The sequence below is a fragment of the Dipodomys spectabilis genome, unplaced genomic scaffold (assembly GCF_019054845.1).
Source record: "Dipodomys spectabilis isolate Male_0828 unplaced genomic scaffold, ASM1905484v1 ptg000373l, whole genome shotgun sequence".
Classification (NCBI taxonomy): domain Eukaryota; kingdom Metazoa; phylum Chordata; class Mammalia; order Rodentia; family Heteromyidae; genus Dipodomys; species Dipodomys spectabilis.
In genome coordinates this window covers 710636-732082 of record NW_024871050.1, presented here as the reverse complement: position 1 = coordinate 732082, position 21447 = coordinate 710636, and the positions used below count along the sequence as shown (strand labels likewise).

General features: G+C 37.1%; 1 protein-coding gene across 3 annotated transcripts; it reads right to left on the bottom strand.

Annotated features, from left to right (window-relative positions):
* Positions 1-1076: 1076 nt before the first annotated feature.
* On the bottom strand, positions 1077-21421 carry Sgo2 (shugoshin 2). 3 transcript variants are annotated; one of them, XM_042666946.1, is made up of 9 exons: positions 21338-21421; positions 15103-15231; positions 13826-14001; positions 12878-12955; positions 10894-10979; positions 9608-9849; positions 5409-8234; positions 3811-3961; positions 1077-1394 (listed from the first exon to the last, which is right to left on the bottom strand). In XM_042666946.1, the coding sequence occupies exons 2-9, from the start codon at positions 15227-15229 to the stop codon at positions 1379-1381; spliced, it is 3702 nt and encodes a 1233-aa protein (XP_042522880.1). In that variant the 5' UTR covers positions 15230-15231; positions 21338-21421; the 3' UTR covers positions 1077-1378. The 3 variants fall into 3 exon arrangements, with proteins under 3 accessions (XP_042522880.1, XP_042522878.1, XP_042522881.1); XM_042666944.1 differs by lacking the exon at positions 21338-21421 and adding an exon at positions 21183-21200 and having other exon boundaries at positions 3810-3961; XM_042666947.1 differs by lacking the exons at positions 13826-14001; positions 15103-15231; positions 21338-21421 and adding an exon at positions 13742-13823 and having other exon boundaries at positions 3810-3961.
* Between the last annotated feature and the right edge of the window lie 26 nt (positions 21422-21447).

The following is a 21447-nucleotide window of genomic DNA, read 5'->3' as shown; positions in this document are numbered from 1 at the left end:
CTGTCTGTATCTTTGGTTATCCTATTTGAAGAAAAAGGACAAATAAAATACAGCCAGAAAAAAAAAATATGAACAATAACAAACGCTGGAGGGGATGTGGGGGAAAAGGAACCCTGTTACACACTGGTGGGAATGTAAACAAGTACACACACTCTGGAAGGCGGATCGGAGATTCCTCAAAAAAATTAAAATAGAACTACCCGATGAGCCCGTCATACCACTTGTAGGCCTCTTAGAATATGGTAGACACTTGAACGTCCATGTTCACTGCTGCACAATTTATAACAGCCAAATCCTGCAAAAGCCAAGATACTTTACAAGAGTGGATCAAGAAAATGTGATCAAGAAAATGTATGTATATGCCACATCCAGTTACTCATCCATGAGAAAGAATAATGTCATTTGTAGGGAAATGGATGGATTTGCCTAGAACAAATCATGTTAAGTGAAATAAGTCAAGCTCAGAGAGAGATGGTACATGTTTTCTCTCATATGTGGAAACTAGATCTAAAATATAACCATATACAGGGCTTAATGCATTTACACACAAACTAAAGGAGGGTACTCTTAGGGGAATTCAAAGGTATAACTCCCCTGAACAACTGAAGTACTTTTTTTTATCAAAACAGTGGAAGTGGAAACATGCTTTGGGGTGTGAGCAATGAGGGGCAGACAGGAAAGCAGGGAGTAAGGATAAGCTAATATACTCACTCTATTCGATGTACATTACATGAAAAATGAACTATGAAACCTGAGGATAGGGAGGCCGAAAATGGGGAAAGTGAAGGGAAGAGTGACATTGAGAGGGGGAAATAGGGGAAAGAAAAGGAAGATGTGACATTGACTAAGAGTGGCTCTGTACTGATAACCTGACTTAAGGAACTATAGCCCTTTTGCATATAATTTAACAACAATGACAACAAAGAGTGAAAGAGAAAAATTAAAGCTGGCCAAGGCAGGAGTAATTTTAAATTCTCTTAGATGTTTCACATATATTGAATGGTTCAAAAAAAGATTCTCACATACACTGAATGCAAAACAAGGTAATTTGGTATGCAAGATAACCAATATGTAGGTATTTATTAATATATTTTATTCAATTAAAAGGGTAAGAGCTGTTTGGTTCAAGAATGTTATGTAGAAACTTAAATGAAGAAGAAAATATTACATAGTGACCAAAATTATTTCAAATACTACAAAAGTAGTTATGTACATATATGTAAATATAGGGATGGATAAACAAACATACATGAAATGCCAAAAAAGAATGAAACACATTTTTTCTCAAGTGTTTGTCCATCTTGATCCTAGCTGTATTTCTGTTCTGATTTCACTATGCTTCTGAGAACTCAGAAAAACTAGAATCCATAGGTTTTCCTCATCTTCTCATCTTCCTGAAGAAGAGAAAACAAGGCAGATTAGTAAGAACCCCAAACAAGTGCTTCTGCTATGGAAAACTTTTCCCCATACTAGTAAAAGGACAGTTTCCTTAAAACCTGCTTTGCCTGCACATGACGTGCTCACATGTCAGTGCTTTTCTTTAAAGTGTTTACTGTCCATGATTTACTCTGAAAATTTATATGATTTGGTTTTCTTGACATAAAACCTTCAGTTCAATGGAATCATTCTACGGGTATTTTTCTGTGACTAGCTTTTCTACTCAGTATCTTTACTCATTTTTAAACTTCTCTTTTCTAAGAACACTAAATATACTCATTTTATATTTTATACCTGATTCTGCCATCAGTTGTTTCTACTGGAACCTTGTCCCATGGTTTGTACACATGTGTTTTTCTTTACTTAAGTTAGCTGTTTGGGGCTGGGGGGGGGGGGGAGGGGGAGGAGGGGGAATGGAAAGGAATAGGAAGGGGAGGGAAACAAAGGAGGAGGCAACAATGTTTGATAAGAAATGTACTCATTACCTTGCCCACGTAATTGTAACCCCTCTGTACGGTATTTTCACACACACACACACACACACACACACACACACACACACACAGTTAGCTGTTCATTTACCTTGGAATTTGAGCTGTGGAAAATGTGCTGAATGGTGGGACAAAGTGATATTCACTTGACACTATGTTGAAAATGGGAAGGGGGGGGGGGGGCCCAGAGGGTAAGAGGTTTAGAAAGAAAGGAACTCAATACATGACTTCTGTAACTATAATCCCTTTGTATACCACCTTTACAATTAAAAAAAAAAAGTGTTGAGGCCTGAGATGAAGGAAAACTCCTGGAGAAAATATTTATATTGGCTCCTTAAAGACACAGGTGCACTACAATTCATGGATTCCTTAAACTAAATCCTCAGCTTGAAGGTTTTGTGCTTTCCAGTTATTAGGAATTCCAGTTATAATCTGCATAAGAGCTCAATATTGGTTATGAATTCTCAGAATACTTTTTTTTCTTCTCAATTCAGAAGTAGAGTTATTTTTTCAGGCTGAAGAAGCTAGGGAAGAGTTATTTTTAGCTTGCTGCACTACTAAGAGAGCAGCTCAACTTTACTAAAGAGAATCAACTGTTAAGACTCTTCATTTCAGCTGGACTCTAGGATTTATATCATGTACCCAGACTCATATGGCTGTGAATCTAGTGCTCTGCTTCACCTAGTTAGATAATTACCTTCAGGCAAAAGCCAATTTCAAGCTCCACTTACCCTTTCTGGGTTCATACTATCACTCAATCACAAATCTGAGCTTTTCTTACTTTTCTACTAGCTAATAAATGAACAAAAAAAAAATTTACCCAGTAATTTTACTTATTAAGAGAGTCAATTTGCCTAGTACTCTATGTTGCAAGAAGTAGCATTGTATTTCTTCTCTATATTTTACATATATGTACATGTTTTTGTATGAAATGTACTCATGGTCTCAAACTTAAAAGGTAGCAAAGACTACATGAATATTATTGTGGTCTTTGCTCCGTGTTGTACTCCTGCTTTGAGTTAAGCAGAATTGGAAAACTTTACAAAATATTGCAATGCACATCCAGTACACATACTGAATGATGGCAATCCAGTTGCTACTTTTTTCTTTGTTTTAGATTGGAAACGAAATATAGGTATATCAACATTTTCTGATTGCTCCCATAAATACCATCTCTCTCCCTCTTTTTTTTTTTTTTTTTGCCTTGAACTTAGGGCTGGGCATTGTCCCTGAGGTTCAAAGCCAGCAGGAGCAGAAAACTCTGTGAGACTCTTATCTCCAATAAACCACTAGAAAACCGGGAAGTGGCGCTGTAGCTCAAGCAGTAGAGCGCTCACCTTGAGCTAGGGCTGAGGGATGGCGCCCAAGCCCTGAGTTGAAGCCCCAGGACCGACCAAAAAAAAAAAAAAATTCTATTGGTGTGTTTGTTTGCTTGTTTATTTATTTATTTTGCTGGTACTGGGGTTGTAAATTCAGGGCCTTGAGCTTTTGCTGCTCAAGGCAGGTATTCCACCATTGAGCCATATTCCTTCCTCCTCCCACTGATTTTTTTTTCCGTGTGTGTGTGTGTGTGTGTGTGTGTGTGTGTGTGTGTGTGTGTGTGTGTGTGTGTGTGTGTGTGTGTGTGTGTGTGTGTGTGTGTGTGTGTGTGTGTTTAACTGGAGATAAGAATCTCAGACTTTTCAGGCTAGCTTTGAACAGGCTAGCTTTGAACCAAAATTCCCAAATCTCAGCCTGAGTAGCTAGGATCATAAGATGTGAGCCACATTACTTGGCTAAGAATACATGTCAACAATATTTAGGTTTTACTAATAGTTAGAAGTACTCAAACACTAATTCAGGAAATGCTTATAAAAACATGTGAAATAACTGAAATACTTGCCTTCTGAGGTCTGGCTCTTTGAAATTGAGAGATATACACCTTCTTTTTCTGTTTGGCAAGTCTGAAGATAGATCTTTAAACTCATTTTCCAATTGTGCAGTGTTATTTGAAATAAAACAGGTATTTGTCAAGTCCTGCAATTTATTTTTACCTGAAATGAATTTTTCACAAACATTTATAAAGTATATATGACAGAGATATGAAAATAAATATGAAGTATTTAGTAGTCTGTAAATCATAAGGAATGAATTTTAAAACATAATTTAACTTTGTAAGGAAAAGAGGCTTAAAATTTAAAACAAACCATCCAAGAAGTCTGCTCTGAAACACACACTGAATGTGAAAAATTCTTCGTTTCAACTCTTTCCACAGAACCACTCCAATTACTGGATATTTATTTACTCAACATATACATTACTGACTGGTTGCTCAGTCTGTGAAATACTGTGAGTGACAGAGAGGCGGAAAATGGTTCACCAGTCCTCTAACAGACCTTATGACTAAATCTTTGGACTTCTTTTGCTTCTAGTACCTTTTCTCTGGAATATCTTTATCCATCAACATCCTAGTAATCCACATCCACACACACACACACACACACACACACACACACACACACACCACACACACACACACACACACACACACACACACACACACACACACACACACACACACACACACACACACACACACACACACACACACACACACACACACACACACACACACCACATTCTTAAATGATAGGTTTCTAATTGGGAAAAAAATGATATGGGAATATCCAGTAAATATCTTATAGTTTAACATGCTGCCTATGTAATGACACATTTGCAGATTCCTCTAATCAAAATTTCCCTTCATTATATCATCTAGCATAATTGGTCTACTTTTTAAAATTTATCACGCCTGTCTTTGTACTTTCACATACATGTGTTCTGAGGATAGAGGCCAGGCTTACTTTTCACTCCCTAATAACACCTGTAACTGCTTTGATCACAATAAATGTATGTTGCTGGATAGACAGAGCCAGACTTAAGAAATCTACAACTGCTTTTGGTAAAATAAATGAGAGCATTTTCTTGACTACATTTAAAATATTCACTTTCCGGGGCTGGGAAGGTTGCTCAGTGGTAGAGCGCTTGCCTTGCATGCCAGAGGCCCTGCGTTCGATTCCTCAGCACCACATAAGCAGAAAGAAAAAAGCCGGAAGTGGCGCTGGGGCTCAAGTGGTAGAGCGCTAGCCTTGAGCTGAAGAGCTGAGGGACAGCGCCCAGGCCCAGAGTTCAGGCCCACGATGGGACCCCCCCCCCCCCCAAAAAAAAAATTCACTTTCCTTCAAACACATGACAAGAGAAACTATCAGGATTATTAGATAACTGGCAAAGGCTGAAGATTTTTAGGTTAAAACTGTTCAATATACTGTTATTGTCCCAAATTACTTTAATTGCTTCAACTTTAATTTCTTCATGCTGCTTTTATAGACACTATGTACTGTTTTAAAAACTCCACAAAAATGCCAGTTTTATTAATATATTCTTTACTAGGTTAAAAAAAGAAAGCACTTAAAAATGTGCTTACTTTAGGCATTGACTTACCTATTTCTGATAGTTTTGTTCTCTGGTTAACTTTAAGTTTCACTGCTTTTATCTTCTCATGCATATCACCTACTGGAAAGATGGGTAAGCTCTCCAAGACACAGTTTTCTTGTATTAAATTTGTAGAAGAAATACTCAAGGGTATTGAACAATCTTGAGCACTGTTAAAGGAAGAATTCTGTATATAAGGTGAGTATTTCTCAGATAAAGATGGTTTTAACTCCTTTGTACAAAAGTCTGACTTCATTTGGACAATTTTCTCATTCTCCAAATAATTTTCCTTATTGGCCTGAGCAGAGTGAACTGGCTGTCTGTGGTCAGTGTCAGGAATTATCTTCATCACTTCCTGGATATCTAGAGGTTTTAGGAAAGTCTTCCTTTTCTTTGATTTGGATGTCCTTTTGTTTACTTTATTGACTGAGTACTTTTCTTCCTCCACTCCCATGAATGGATTATCTCTTTCTGTATTCTGAGTTACAGTGCTTTGCTTTTGATTCTTAAGTAGTTCAATCTGGTTTCCAGGCTCAGAATCTGCTTCCTTAGTGATATGTTTTAAATCAGATTCTAAGGACACAGGTGCTTGTGAAGAATCTGTTAACAGCAAAATAGATTTGCTCTTTTCTCTTGCCAAACTGTTCTTTGCCTTGGCTGATGACTTTTTTCCATGGTTTTTAAGTACCTGGTAAGGATTTGGAATTTGATCACAACTTTCCTTCTTGTTACTATTGACTTTCATATAGGATTCATTAGTAATGTCTTGGCATTCTCGGTTTTGCTTAGATTGGTTTTTAAGATAATCATTAATATCAGCTTTTTGGTCATGAACATCAATGTCTTCATATATTTGGTCCATTCTAGAAATTATTTCTGTTCTCCGATTTACTTTCAGTCTAACTTTCTTATTTACTTTTAATTCATTTTGCTGAGCAACTTGTTTATTAGTAACATGTTTTTCCAAATCCAATATACTCTGTGTCTCATGATCACAAAAATTTCTACTCTCTTGGGTGGGAAGATCAGCTATTTGAAATTCATTTGCAATTTCTAGATTTTCTGAAATAGTATCTGTATCTTTCTGGGTTAAAGAAACGATGTGATCTTTTTCTAGGTCATGTCCACCTTTGTTATCAGTCTCATATGTCTGTTTGACTTCAGAAATTACTTCTGTCTTTCTATATGCCTTTTGTCTAAACTTCTTATCTATTTTTGAATCATTTTGATAAGCAGGTTGCTTATCATAAACATGTGTTTTCATTTCCAAAATACTTTGAGTCTCATAATCACAGAGGTTTCCACTGTCTTTAGTACAAAGACCAGGAGTTTGAAACTCTCTAGAGTCTTTTAGGTTTCCAAGAATGATTTCGTTATCCTTTTGTATAAAGAGAGAATTATCCTTTTTTGAGCAAGATACACTTTTTTCACTATCAAAATAATTCATTTCAGAAATTATTTTTGTCTTCCGATTTACTTTCTGTCTAAGCTGCTTAACTTTTGATTTGTTTTGTGGAATAGGGTACACATCAGTGATCTGCTTTTGCAAACCAAACACATTCTGTATCTCATCGCTATGTAAATTCCCATTATCTCTGGTGAAAAGAGTAGGTATTTGAAACTGTTTTGAATTTTCTAGGCTTTGAGATATAGTCTCTTTATTCACTTGGGTTTGGGGAAAATTGTTGCTTTTGTCTTGGTCAGATACTTGGCTCACTTCAGAGATTATTTCTGTCCTCCGATTTACTTTCTGCCTGAGTGTATTTACTTCTGACTCATTTTGCTTAGCAGGCTGTGTATCAGTGACATACTTTTTGAAACCAAGAATATTCTGAGTTTCATAGTCATATACTGTTCCATAATCTTTGAAGGAAAGATGAGCCATTTGAAATTCACTTGCACCATCTGGGTTTTGAGAAGTGGTGTCTAAGTTATCTTTTTCCAACCTCTGAATCACAAATGTCTGTCTAGAAGCTTTACTTGTATCATAAGTTATGGAGTTCTGACCCATATCAAATTTATTCTCTTGTAGGACTATGTCTAAACTCTGGGAGAAAGAATATGCTTCCTCTTGTTCATCTGTTTCATGAATTCTTTTCTTCATTGTGTTATAGTGTGTATTTTGTCTGTCACCTGGATCAAAATCATTCTGTAGAGTTATTTTCTTCAGTATGTTTACCTCAATTGGCTTTTCAGTGTCAAAAACAAGATTTGGATCTTCTGCATCGTTTTTGCCATTCGGAATAGATTGTCCTTCTGGTCTATTTTCAATCTTTTCTTCAATATCCACATCTGAACTGCTTTTACATATTTTCTTTGATCTTTCTCTCTTTTCTTCAGAGCTTGGGATTCTTACTTTCCTGAAAGTTTCCACTCTACAACTTGTTTTTTTAATTCTTCTATTTTTACTGCCTCTTGAAACTACAATTTTGCTTACTTCACTAGCTGGTAAATCTATGTCAGCATTTTCATGCACTGTTTTTTTCAAATGAAAGTCATCATTACTCTGAACTTGATTCATGTACTTTACATTAGATTCACTGGCAGACTCAGAAGATAACATATTTCTTTGCATTTTAATATTTTTTTCATTAATACAGTCATCTATCCCATTATTCCAGTTTGCTCCTGAATTTGAAATCTGCTGGTGATCTAATTCTGTAGCACTGGAGATGTCTATAATAGGATCTTTTGACTCCCAAGAAGACTGACGCTTCTTCCTTTCAGTCACATTGTTAAGAGATGAATTCTTCCTTCTGTGGCTGATAGATGAGTCACTTCTTACCTCACTCACTAAGGAATTCTTAGAGGTTTGATCTGAGTGGTACTGACTTTCTATAATATGAACAAAGAAAAGATCCAGTTCTAAGTAATCAAATAAGTAGTAAGTTGCTTCAAACAAATTAGAAACAAGCTGTTTTACAGTGAGGATTTCTAATAATGTGTTCTGTTTAGATCCTTACATCATGTTAACAAAAAGTATGTTAGAAATAATCAGAGTACTCAATCATATTTTACACTTATCTATGGAAAATACACACTACTGAGAATTTACTCTGCTTCAGCTCCAATGGAAAAATGGAACATAGACAACAGTAAAGACATTAATACTTATATTATGAGAGTTGAAGGAGACCAACTAATAAACCCAAATAATAGCAGTAGCCCTTATAAGGATACAATTCTAGAAAAAGTGATTACACTATGTATAACTGTAACAAGGAACAATGATTCTGAGCTCTAAGTTTAATAGCACAATTTGAAAATCGAAGACAAATGTAAACAACATAAACTATACCACAGGATTACCATTTAGGAATACAATGTAAATAAAACGTAAATACTACCATTTTTTTCACTAGTCATTATGCAGGCTCAAGTTTTGCTTTAGAAATAATTATGTTCTTTATATACTCTATACTCACCTAGGTCCCCAATTTTCATGGGAAAAGGAGAGGGCAAAACTACGTAAATGTATGGTACTTTTTGAATAATAAGGTAAGGTAATAAATCTCCTTAGGTACTGCTTGCAAAATAACAGATTAGGCCACTGTGGACTTGAAAATTTTCAGCATTGGGGCTGGGAAGGTGGCTCAATGGTAGAGTGCTTGCCTTGCATGCATGAGGCCCTGGGTTCGATTCCTCAGCACCACATAAGCAGAAAAAAGACAGAAGTGGTGCTGTGGCTCAAGTGGTAGAATGCTAGCCTTGAGCTGAAGAGCTGAGGGACAGCACCCAGGCCCAGAATTCAAGCCCCACGACTGGCAAAAAAAAAATTTTCAGAGTATTTGTTTGTTCATTTATGCCAGTCCTGGGACTTGAAATCAGGGTCAGGGGTCAGGGCTCTGTCCTGAGCTTCTTTTTGCTCAAGGCTAGATAGCCCTCTACCACTTGAGCCACAGTGCCACTTCCAGCTTTTTTTCTGAGTAGTTTCTTGGAGGTAAGAGTCTCACAAATTTCCCTGCTTGGGCTGGCTTCGAACCACAATCCTCAGATCTTAGCCTCCTGAGCAGCTAGGATTATAGTTATGAGCCACCAGAACCTGGCTAGAATATTTACTTTTAAATTAAAACCTTCAACAGTCATTTTAAATGGTAGAAATCAGCAAATCTGTAGCTTATTAACAATTTACATTTCCCTCAAGAAAAATGTCTGATGAATATAATTATTTATTGATACTGATACTTAACTTTTTAAAGCAATCTCACCTATTGGAAGTGCACTGTCAGTGGAAGAAATGTGTTCTGAATCACCTAAATTATACATGTTCTGATTATCTTCTTTAAGAAATAACATCTCCAAATTACAATGAGTTGATATTGATTGTCTTGTTGATAGTGAAGATGAAATATTGGGTGATGTTTTTGGTACAATATTGTCACGCTGCGTTTTCTCTTTACCATTATCAATGTCATCTTCATCATTATCATCATCTGCAGTTAGTGGGACCCTAAAGGCGAGTGAAAGTAAAATGAGTAAAATTTTATATTTTACAAAAATAATTTAGAAAGACTATAGAACATGAATATATAACATATATAAAGGAGATAACTTAATGTCATGATGAAAAACTTCATGTCAATAATTTAACCATTTAGATAAAAGAAATGAACAAGTCCTTTAAAAAAATTTGTCTATTTCCTTACAAATGGGGTCATTCTTTCTGATGAAAGCAGAGAATTCCATTGTGTGTGTGCATGCATGTACGCATGTGTATGCATGTATACTATACCACATTTTCTTGCATTCATCTACTGAGGGGCATCGGGATTGTTCCATATCTTAGCTATGGTAAATAATGATTAGATAAACATAGTTGTGCTGGTAGCTTCAGTATGGCCTTGTTTATGGTCATTTGGGTAAATGCCCAAAAGTGGGATAAGCCAGATCCAAAGAAGCATAGGTCCCATGTTTTCCCTCATTTGCAATAATTAATATATGTCTAGGATAGTCCTAGCATATGAGCAGAATAGCTCAATAGTTACATACATATTACCATATATGATGCTAAGGGAAATGATCTCCAAGACATGAACATAAGAGATTTTTCTTTGTTGTTTTTTTAATGTACTGTGTGTGTGTGTGTGTGTGTGTTTCCCCCTATGGTTTATCCCTGGTTGTCACTGTGTTTGTTTTTGGTACCCTGGGTATTGTATATATATTAATCTGAATTAAGGAAGGACAAAGGGGAACCTATGCAACAGCGATACTCAGACAATATGTTAGAAATGATCTGTATAACTTGAGGGGGTTGACAGGAAAGAGCAAGTGGGAGAAAACATGAGGGAGGGGATAACAAGTTCGACAAGAAATGTGCTCACTACCATACTTATGCAACTGTAACCCCTCTGTATATCACCTTGACAATAATATTTTTACAAAAATTAAAAAACGTAGCCAGGGGGAGGTGGCTCACTCCTATAATCCTTGCCACTCCGGAGGTTAAGATCTTGAGGATCAAAGTTTGAGACCAGCCTAGGTAAAATGTGATTACCTTGCAAATGGAAGGCGCATCAACTTGCATTGTTTACTCATCTGTTTCTTCTGGCTAGCTGGCAGTAAAAAAGAACTTTGATGAAACTAGTTTTGAAAAGAACAAAAAAAATGGAATGAAGCAGTTTTTAACCTTATTATGCTACACTTGTTATTGAAGTACCAAATTACACAAGGATATCAACAGTAATAGAACCATTTTTACATTATATTTTACAGATGAGTGAGAACAATGTGATAAAGTTTATCCTTAAACGTTATCCTGTTAAGCTGTTAATCAGTTTATCCCTGAACAAAACATCTGATTATAATCACTACTGATATTCTGCTAATCAGTTTTCCAGATTTTCTTCTATGCATAGGAAAAATATATGTGTATACACTCAGACATCTATATTGTATACATATATCAATATAATTACTGGATATCATTCATATTGAAAGGTGGAAGTCCAGGTGATTTCATTGTATCTTTTGCATCCTTATGCTTTCTAAATTTTGACACTAACATTCTTTCTGAGTAATTTTGAATAAAGGCTAGAAAATGAAACTATATATTTTCTATAAAAATGTCTCCCACCAAACTGTTGTCAGCAGAAGCTGAACAGGGAGCCTAAACTTTGACCCTTAGGTGGCAATATAAAATGCTTCCCCTTATTGACAGTATAGACTTTGCTAAAATAGATTTAAGATCTGGAATCTTGTAACACAAGACATCTAAAGCACCATCATAAAACTACTTTACCAATTAATTCCTAAAATAGTTAAGAAAAAAAAGAGAAATAATAGAAAGACAAAAGGTTCAGCCTGCAAATCTAAGAAACCAAGTAAAAGGATAAACATAAAGAAATTCATGCCAAGTGGTGCTGTGGCTCAAGCGGTAGAGCGCTTGCCTTGAGCTGAAGAGCTGAGGGATAGTGCCCAAGCCCAGAGTTCAAGCCCCACAACTGACCAAACAAAAAAAAGAAATGCATGCCAAATCACATCAAAAGAAAATTTTAAAAGCAAAAAAAGAAAGAAAGAAAAAAATCAGTAGAAGAATTTAAAAAAACTGGGCTGTGGTAGCTCATGCTTATAATCCTAAGTACTCAGGAGACTGATATCTCACTGATCTCAGAACTAGCCCAAGCAGATAAATCTAAGAGATTCTTTTCCCCAATAAACCAGTATGGCTTTATGTCCTTGTATTAATATGCATGTGAGTACACAGGCACACACACATATACAAAAGAATAAAAACTATATAAGTTAGAAACTCAAAGCTAGAAAAGCCACAAAAAGTAAACCACAAAAGGGCAAGGCTTATTTTGTAAAAATAAAAACTAGTAAGTTTACAATGATAAAACTGAACTCAAAATTGAAGAAAATGATTGTGTCTGTTTGTGTGTATTAGTCTGGGAGCTTGAACTCCAATCCTGGGCACTGTCCCTGAGCTGCTTCTGCTCAAAACTAATGCCCTACTAATTGAGTCAGGTTTTATATTATACTTAGTAGTCCATACAAACAGCCATACAAATATACAAATTTTGAATTTAAGATATTATGATTCTATTAGCATGTACCTTTTAACATACTGTTGTAGATTAATCATTTTCAATTTCAGGTTAAAGTACTTATTTGTAGAATTAAATGGATTTTGCCTTTTGAGGGTAGTTAGAGATAAGAGTCTCATAGACATTTCCTGCCCTGGTTGGCTTTGAACCATGATCCCCAGATCTCAGCTTCCTGAGCAGTTAGGATTACAGATGTGAGCCACTGGAGCCCAGCTAATCCTATTACTTTTAACAAAATTCTGACTTTATGTAAGAATTTCAGTACCAATTACATAGACTAGTAATGTCCTATTTGTTAAATTGGATATTACTAATGATTATCATATCTTTGTACAAAATTTGGAATGTGAATAGATTCATAACTTTGATGTTATTTAATCTCAATTATCCCTAGTAATGCTGAAAAATGACACTGCTCACACATAAACTTACCTCAGAAAGACTGCTCATTTCAATTGCAGTTATTAAGTTATTGTTCATGAGTGATTCTATTTCTATAAGCTTCTTATTCTGTATATGTGAAATAAAGACCTCTTTTAATCAAATTAGATTTAGGTTTTAGTATAATATGATATCATACATTTATGAATATATCAATGTTAAAAGACTCTATTGAGATCATATTCAGGTAAAAAGGTTTTATATTATACTGAGTAGTCCGTACAAATTTTGAATGCTTTTCAAATATTATGATTCTATTAGCATGTACCTTTTAGCATACTGTTGAAGATTAATAACTTTCAATTGCAAGTTAAGGTACTTATTTGGAGAATTAAATGGATTTTGCAATAAAAATATTATGTTCCATTTTTCTGTCTTATAACAACATATATGGCGGCAACTAAACAGTAGTCAGTCATAGAAATTTAATTTTTAAGCAGTGCAGAACATTTGCCCACATTTATTTGATTTCTGCTTTAGACTTAGATCTATAAATGCAGGTAAATAATCATAGCTAAAAATAATCATAGCTGAAAAAAAAAGCAAGGATTACAAATGTCACTCTAGCTTGTGGACAATGAATGCAAAGATTAAAAGAGAATACAAACTCTCTGTGACCTCCTTTCCTTTAATTCACTGTAAGACCCATGCTTATCTTTTTAAAATGTAATAATGCACCAAACTTCACTTACAATGGGCAATCAAATGTTAATCAATACAATCAAATGTATCATACTGCTTTGTAGAACACATAGTACATATTTAGAATTAGCCCAAGATGTCTATTTTATTACTCATAGGTGTTTGGCTTAGATCAGAAATTTGAATAGCATATTGACTTTCTTAATTCCTTACAATTGGAGGTTTGCAAAGCATTTTCAGATCTTCTATAATGTAGCTTTAAGGATTTTAGTCACAAAAACAATAAATCTTCTATACCAAGTTATTTAGCTTTAGGCGAAGAAAGGTATTTTCAAAATTTAGTTTCTCCACTTCTTTTTGCAATAGCGTCTTTTCAGTTGCAATTCTTCTAGAAGTCTCTTTTTCTTTACTAAGAGCTTGAGCTAATGCTCTATTGTTGTGTTTTAAAGAGATTTTGAAAATAGATGAATTGTCTGTAAAAAGATTTTTAAGAGTTAATATTAACCAGAGTTCAAGCCCAACAACCAACAAAAAAGTTAATATTAAACTTTTATTTTAATAAACTTTCATATTCCTCAGCCTCTCAGCTGTTAATATTATGCAAATATACTCAGCTAAAATAAATTTTATAAAATATATTGAGATTTTTAGGTATTCAGAGAAAGATGAGGTATATAAAACTTAAGCTCCTAAAAGTACTTTATCCAGGTAAGTTTCAGACAGCCTTTCCCAGGAAAGCCAGTACAGACAGACTAGAAACAGTTTAGGATTTCCAGAAAATGAAGGATAGTAACATTTTTCTGTTGTACTTCCCAAACTCAGAATATATCCTTATAACACAGAGTGTGTAATGATCCTGTCAAAGACAACAGAAAACAGCTTCTGTGTGAGAGGGATTAGTTTAAAAGATGGCCCTAGAGAACAATAGGAGCAATAATATGATTTAAAGATTCCCGGGAGGCTTGGCTATTCCATAAAGCAAAGAAGTTATATTAGCAGGAAATGAAAAGAGAATATACCCCTCACTTTCCCACTCTAGCTAAGATGAATACAAACCATTGAAAAAAATTGCAGAAGTAATGAAAAGTTATCTTGGGGAATTTCCCTATCTTTTTATGCTTTGGGTTTTTGTTTTTTTTTTTTTACTCATCGCATCTTACCTCCAGAAATTATGAAATTCTATTTCAAACAGTAGTATCTTCCTGATGAGCTTGCTGGCTATATACAGTCACCCACACTAGCGTGATACCTCTGAAAACCTCTGGATTACCGATAATCTAATTGCCACAGCATACTAGAGCAATTATTCTTCTTTTTTCTCTTTTCCAGAAAGGGTATAGGTAAGATAGTTTCCTTGGGCTACCCCAGACTCATTGTTGAAAATTCAGTTATCAAAATTACCCATATGTAGGATTTAAAGGATATGCAAAAGATCAAATGATCAAAAGAGCCAATCAGCTAACAAAGTAGACATTTTAGTAATTTTCTACAGTTGATCAAATAAAGTAACAAATACATTCAAAAAATAGAAAGAGAAAAATACATGAATATAAATTACAACTAATGATACTTACTTAATATTTTTGTTTTGATTTTTGAAGCAAGAGAAACATTCAACTTCATTTTTGAAGTTCTTTTGTCTTTCACACGCCTCTTAATTACTGAAGTAACTGAGTTAGCTTCCATCCTTGGACACTCCATCACTGAAGTAAAAGGAAATGAAAAAAGGTGGTGAGTTTGATTGCTAACTGACAAAAATACATTCTAAAAAAGTGGCAATAAGCCAAACATTCATGGCTCACATCTGTAGACCTAACTACTCTCAAGAAGCTGAGATCTGAGGATCATGGTTTAGAGCCATCCTGGGCAGAAAAGTCTGTGAGATTCTTATCTCCAATTAACCAAGAAAAAGCTAGAAGTGAAGCTATGGCTCAAGTAGTATAGTGTTAGCCTTGAGCACAAAAGCTCAAAAAAAGTAAAAAAGCTCAGGGACAGCACAAAGGGCAAATTCAAACGCTGAGACCTGCACCCCTCACCAAAAAAAAAGTGACAATTGTGACTTAGGATATGCTTCATTTGTACCAATTTGCAAAACTTTTTATATAAAATCTGAAAGCACAAATGAAATAAAAAATAATTTAAAATAGAATCCAAAAATGACATTGCTTCTTCATTCAAACCCATACTAAGTCTATATGCATGTTCTAGACTGGGTACTAACAGAAAAGCCAGGATTTTCCTATTTTGAGAAAGGAATGGATGCCAGGCACGGTGGCTACTCAGGAGGCTGCGATCTGAGGATCATGATTCAAACCCAGCCCGAGCAGGAAAGTCTGTAAGATTCCTAATTCCAATAAACTACTCAGAAAAGGCTGGAAGTGGTGCTGTGGCTCAAGTGGTAGAGCGCTAGCCTTGAGCAAAAGAAGCTCAGGGACAGAACCCAGGCCCTGAGTTCAAGCCCCAGGGCTGGCAAAAACAAACAAAAAAGGAATGGAATAGTTCATGTCCATACAGACACTGATTAGATAGGAATATAAGTAATCTTAGAGATGTGCTAATAGAAGCACATAAGAGCATGCTAAACTCAAAGGAGAGAAGGACTGGAGAAAAAGGTAGAAAATTTTAAACTTGTCATTAGTTTATTAGATCTATGTTATCTATGTTCAATTAGATATTAAAGTCTAATAGTGGAATTAGGAAAATAAATTATACATTTAACATATTACATTAGAATTCGATAAGAATACTGGTTTTAATACGTAATGCACAGAAGTGGCTGTCTGGGTAATGAAAAAAATCAGAAAATGTTTAGCCATGTAAGTGGACAAAACCAACCTTCCAAGCCTCCATGCCCTCTCCAAGCCTCCTTGCCTCAGTATGTATAAATCTAGAAAAAAGACTGTTAACTGCACTACTTACTCCCATACTCAGTCTTCTCAATTTCAACCTGTCTTGTCTCTACAGATCATTCATCTTCCCTCGCCCCTAAAAATTCCTACTCCGTTCTTTATGAATTACCCTCATCCCTGGGTCTCCTTTATTAGTAATTTCATACCTTAGATTATTCTGAGAATATTGAAACAACTACCTCTCTACTGACATCTGTTTCTGCATATTGGTCTTGCTGCTGTTACTATGGATAAGCAGATATGAATGTGTGCACTGAATCCTCTGCCTTCCTGCCTTCTCAAAGCAATTACTCCAACAATTCTTTTCTATCACCAATTTCCCTCCTCCATTATGTCTTTCTCAACAACATACAGCCCTTATCTTAAACAGTCCTATCTTCTTTTTACTTCATCTTCAAATTACCACTGCTATTCTCTGCAAATCTTACCTTATGAATTATCTACTCAGGCAGAATTCTCTCAGAAACCTATTTTAGTAAGGTGTTTATTCTAACTACCTTACCAAACTGACTTTGCTAAGGTCTCAAATGACCTCCATATTGCTAAATCTAATGTATGGTTATTGGTCTTGATCTAATTATATAGATCTAGCAGGATCTACATAATTTGATGTGGTTATTTATCCTTCCTTAAAAACTATCTTTCTGGGGCTGGGAAGGTGGCTCAGTGGTAGTGTGCTTGCCTTGCATGCATGAGGCCATGGGTTCAATTCTCAGTACCACATAAGCAGAAAAAGCCAGAAGTGGTACTGTGGCTCAAGTGGTAGAGGGCTAGCCTTGAGCTAAAGAGCTGAGGAACAGTGCTCAAGCCCAGAATTCAGGTCCCACAACCAATAACAACAACAAAAAATAAAACAAACTATCTTTCTTTGGCTTTCTGAGTCACTCTCCTAGAATGTTTTTATAGGTTCCTCCAACCTATAATAGGCTCTCCTCAGAGCTGTTTGTCTTTGTCTACAGTATATCGTAATCCCAAAGCTTAATGCCACCCAGATGTCAAAACCTCCCAAATTCCTTATCTTCAGTTTGTATCTGTCTCATGAACTTTGCTAGATTTGAATAGTCAATTGACTATCCCACATTCCACTGGCATCAAATAAGCTTATCAAACTTAATCCATCCAAATTTTTTCACCAAGAGCCTACCCCTATTTTCAAGAGTTAATGGTAACTCCATCCTTCTTAGTTGTTCATGCCAAAACTGTGAAACTGTCACATCACAATTCATCTGCACAGTATATTTAGACTCTGACCACTTTTTAGTATGTTTACTGCAACCAACCTAGCATTATCATCTCACCTGAATTTCTGCAAGCCTAGTTTTCCTACAGTAGATCAGACAATGTAAAACTCTCCAATAGTTCCCACTTCTCTCTAAATTTCTTACAATTGTCCGAAAGTCTCTCTAATATCTTCCTTTTCCCCCCAGGTACTCTAACTTGAACTTCTTCTTCTTTCCTTCTAGCTCATTCTGGTTTTTACCATATAGGTCACTACCATCTAGATCTTCCTGGGATATGCCAGGTATTTTTTTCAGCTGCAAATCTTTTTTGTAGTCATTACTCTCTATTTAGAATAAATATTATATTTAAAAAGTCTTTCTCAGCCTGGCGCCGGTGGCTCACGCCTGTAATCCAAAGTTTAAGCCCCAGGACTGACCAAAAAAAAAAAGTCTTTCTCTGTCAAACACATCCACTCTTTCATCAAGAGTGCACTCTTATAGTGCATCTAAATGTGACTTACCATATGTCTACTGCTAACACTCTGATCCAAGATAGTATTCTCACTCATACATATTATTACTACAGTTACCCAAATAATATCACTGATACTACATTCTACCTTACTATTGATTGTCAACCTAGCAATCAAAATGATACTTTTTTTTTATTTTTGGTCATGGGGTTTGAACTCTGGGCCTGGGCGCTATCCCTCAGCTCTTCATCTCAGCGAACACTCTACCGCTTGAGCTACAGCGCTACTTCCGGTTTTTTGGTGGTTTATTGAAGATAGGAGTCTCAAGGTCTTTCCTGCCTGGGCTGGCTTTGAACCCCGATCCTCAGATCTCAGCCTCCTGAGTAGCTAGGATTACAGGTGTGAGCCACCAACTTCGGCAAAATGATACTTTTAAATTTAAGTTAATTTAGGTAACTCCCATGTTAAAATGCTCCATCTCATTTAATCATTATGATGGCTTATAAACACAACTTGATACTGTTGTGTTATGAAAATTAAAGATATAATATTTGATTTAGGTACTTAGGCCATGTAGAAATTAAAAGCCTCTTCCAGTGTCCTGCATCATGTATATACATTTTTATAATTTGGGGAGGGGAAGGGATATAATAAAATGCTTAAATAAGGATACAGGTTTACACATTGTAACAATGAGATGTACAAGACACTATATTGAAAATGAACTTTACAATTTGGGGGCGGGGAGTTGGGGAGTGAAGGGAAAGGAGGAGGTAACAATGCTTGACAATGCTTGTACGCATTACCCTACTCATGTAACTGCAACCCCTCTGTACAGTAGTATTTTTACAATAAAAACATATGGGGAAAAAAAGAAAAAAGAAATTAGAAGCTTCTGCTTATCAATAATGGATGATTTTGTAACTTTGTTTTTGTGGTTGTAAAATTGGACAGTAACTAGGCTTCTGCTACTAACTAAAAGGATCACTCCCATCTTTTGTTCTATTCCCCAAACTTCTCGTGAATAGTCCCCTAGGCGGAAGGCCTTAGCAGAAATTTTAAAAACTTCTGGAGTGATCATTGGCCAAAATGTTCAAAGAGCCCAACTGTGCAGGCTTAAGTCCTCCCCCCTTCTCCCTTCCAGTTAAGAATGCTTAAAAGCTGATGCAAGCTGGCACTCAAGGCCATGCCCTAACACCCTGACATTGGGCATGGTCCTGACATATCAGCACTTTGTTCTTTCACTCAAATAAAATTTTGTTTAAATCACAACTCATCAGTGATTTTTGGGTCCTACTGTCTATTGATTCCTGGACAATACAATAATACATGTCCCTTTCCCAAAATTCCCATGAGGGCATTCTTCTGACCTCTTCACTAAAATATTGGTCACTTTTGGGGGGGCCAGTCCTGAGGTTTGAAATCAGGGCCTGGGCACTCTTTGTCCCTGAGCTTCTTTTGCTCAAAGCTAGCACTTTTCCATTGGAACCACAATGCCACTTCTGGCTTTTTCTGTTAATGTGGTACTGCGGAATTAAACTGAGGGCTTCATGCATGCTAAGCAAGCACTCTCACTAAGCCACATTCCCAGCCTCATATTGGCCAGTTTTGACATATAGGACCTTTACACACTTTTTTTTTTTTGGTCAGTTATGGGGCTTGAACTCTGGGCCTGGGCACCGTCCCTCAGCTCTTCAGCTCAAGGCTAGTGCTCTACCACTTGAGCCACAGCACCCAGGGCCTCAAGCATGCAAGGCAAGTACTCTATCACAGATCGACCTTCCCAGCCCCCATTTACATACTTTTTATCCTTTAACTCTTCCTTCAAATAACCACAAGGCTTGTTCATTTCCTAAGTTTTTGATTAAATGCCACTTTCTTAGTAAGCTTATGCAACTCAAACATCTTAAAATTACTTGCCACAATTCTTACTGTTTTATTTTCTCCATTGATCAATGTCTAATAACACCACCAAAAATACATTAATTAATTTTCTTATTGTTTTCTCTTTCCACAGACTTTGGTCAAGGTTGTTTGCCACTGGCCTCTAAGTGTCTAGAACAGTGCCTGGCACATAGACTGGGCTATGCCTGGGTAAATGTGTGTGGAAAAAAGTAACTGTGGATGAATGTAAGGACCTTCCAATTGTAAAACTTGCCAAATAATGGAATAAGTCACCTTAGAAAATACTGAGCAGATGTTAAGGGAATGGAGATGTTAACAAATAATGGAAAAAATGACCTTACAACATTAAGGCTAAATACTTCTAAGATTTGCCTTAAAAAGTTAAAATCAAAGCCGCTCTCTATCCTATAGAAAGCAAAAGAGCACGCAGAAAACTCCACACAAATCGTTGCATCTTCTACACTTGAAAGGAAATCTAACATAAAAATTCAGGTCATCTCCTATCCCAAAGCCTTCAGTCAAGAAAAATCAAATTCATCTTAGTTTGGGAAGCAAGGTTAAACTGCCAACTCTCCAATAAGTTGATTCTTAACAGTTTTCCTAACTTAACCAACGACCCTATCCACCGTTGCTGGAGCTAGCAACCAAGGCGTTTTCCCTAGCCCTGCCCTGTCACCTACCACATCAACGCATTCACCCAGGGGCACGATCTGGTGTAGGGGCGAGTTGAACCGTCGTGACAGCGCCGTGCATTGTGTAGCCTCGGCTCTAAAAACCAATCTATATAACGTCTCAACTTCCAGACTTAGAAAACTATGTAAGAGAAAGACATCATCTCAGCCCCTTGTGGTAACTGACCCTCGGCCCAGGGCCGCGGAGAGGCGCGGGCACGCAGCACTGCAGGAACCGTCCCGCACTGACTAGGCTGCGGCGTTCTGGTCCATCTCTGGGCCACGTCGGGTTCTCCCGAGTCGGACCCCGGATCCCCCCGTCGGCCTCGCTCCCCAACGAGCGCTCCCACGGCGGACGCTCCGCCCCACGGGCCGGGCCCGCAGCCCGGAACGTCCGCAGGCTCACCACCAGGGAGAAATCCGCGCCGGAGGGGCGCTCAGCGGCGTCCTGCCCCCTCCGGGAGCCGACCGCCTACCTCCAGCCCCTCGCCCAGACGCCGGGGGAGACACCACTAGGAGGCCCCGGCCCCGAGCCTCGGCGGGGCCCAGGGCGGGCCTGGGGCCGAGGCCGACGGGGCCGCGAGCTCCGGCTCAGAAAAACACCGACTCTGCTTGACCGCGACGGACTTACGGCTCTGTGAGCGAAGGGCACCGCCGCCCGCCGTCGGGAGTTGCGCGTGCAGCCGCCGCGGCCCGGGCTTCGGGTTTAAACTCTGCAGCCGTTGGCGGTTGCCATGACAG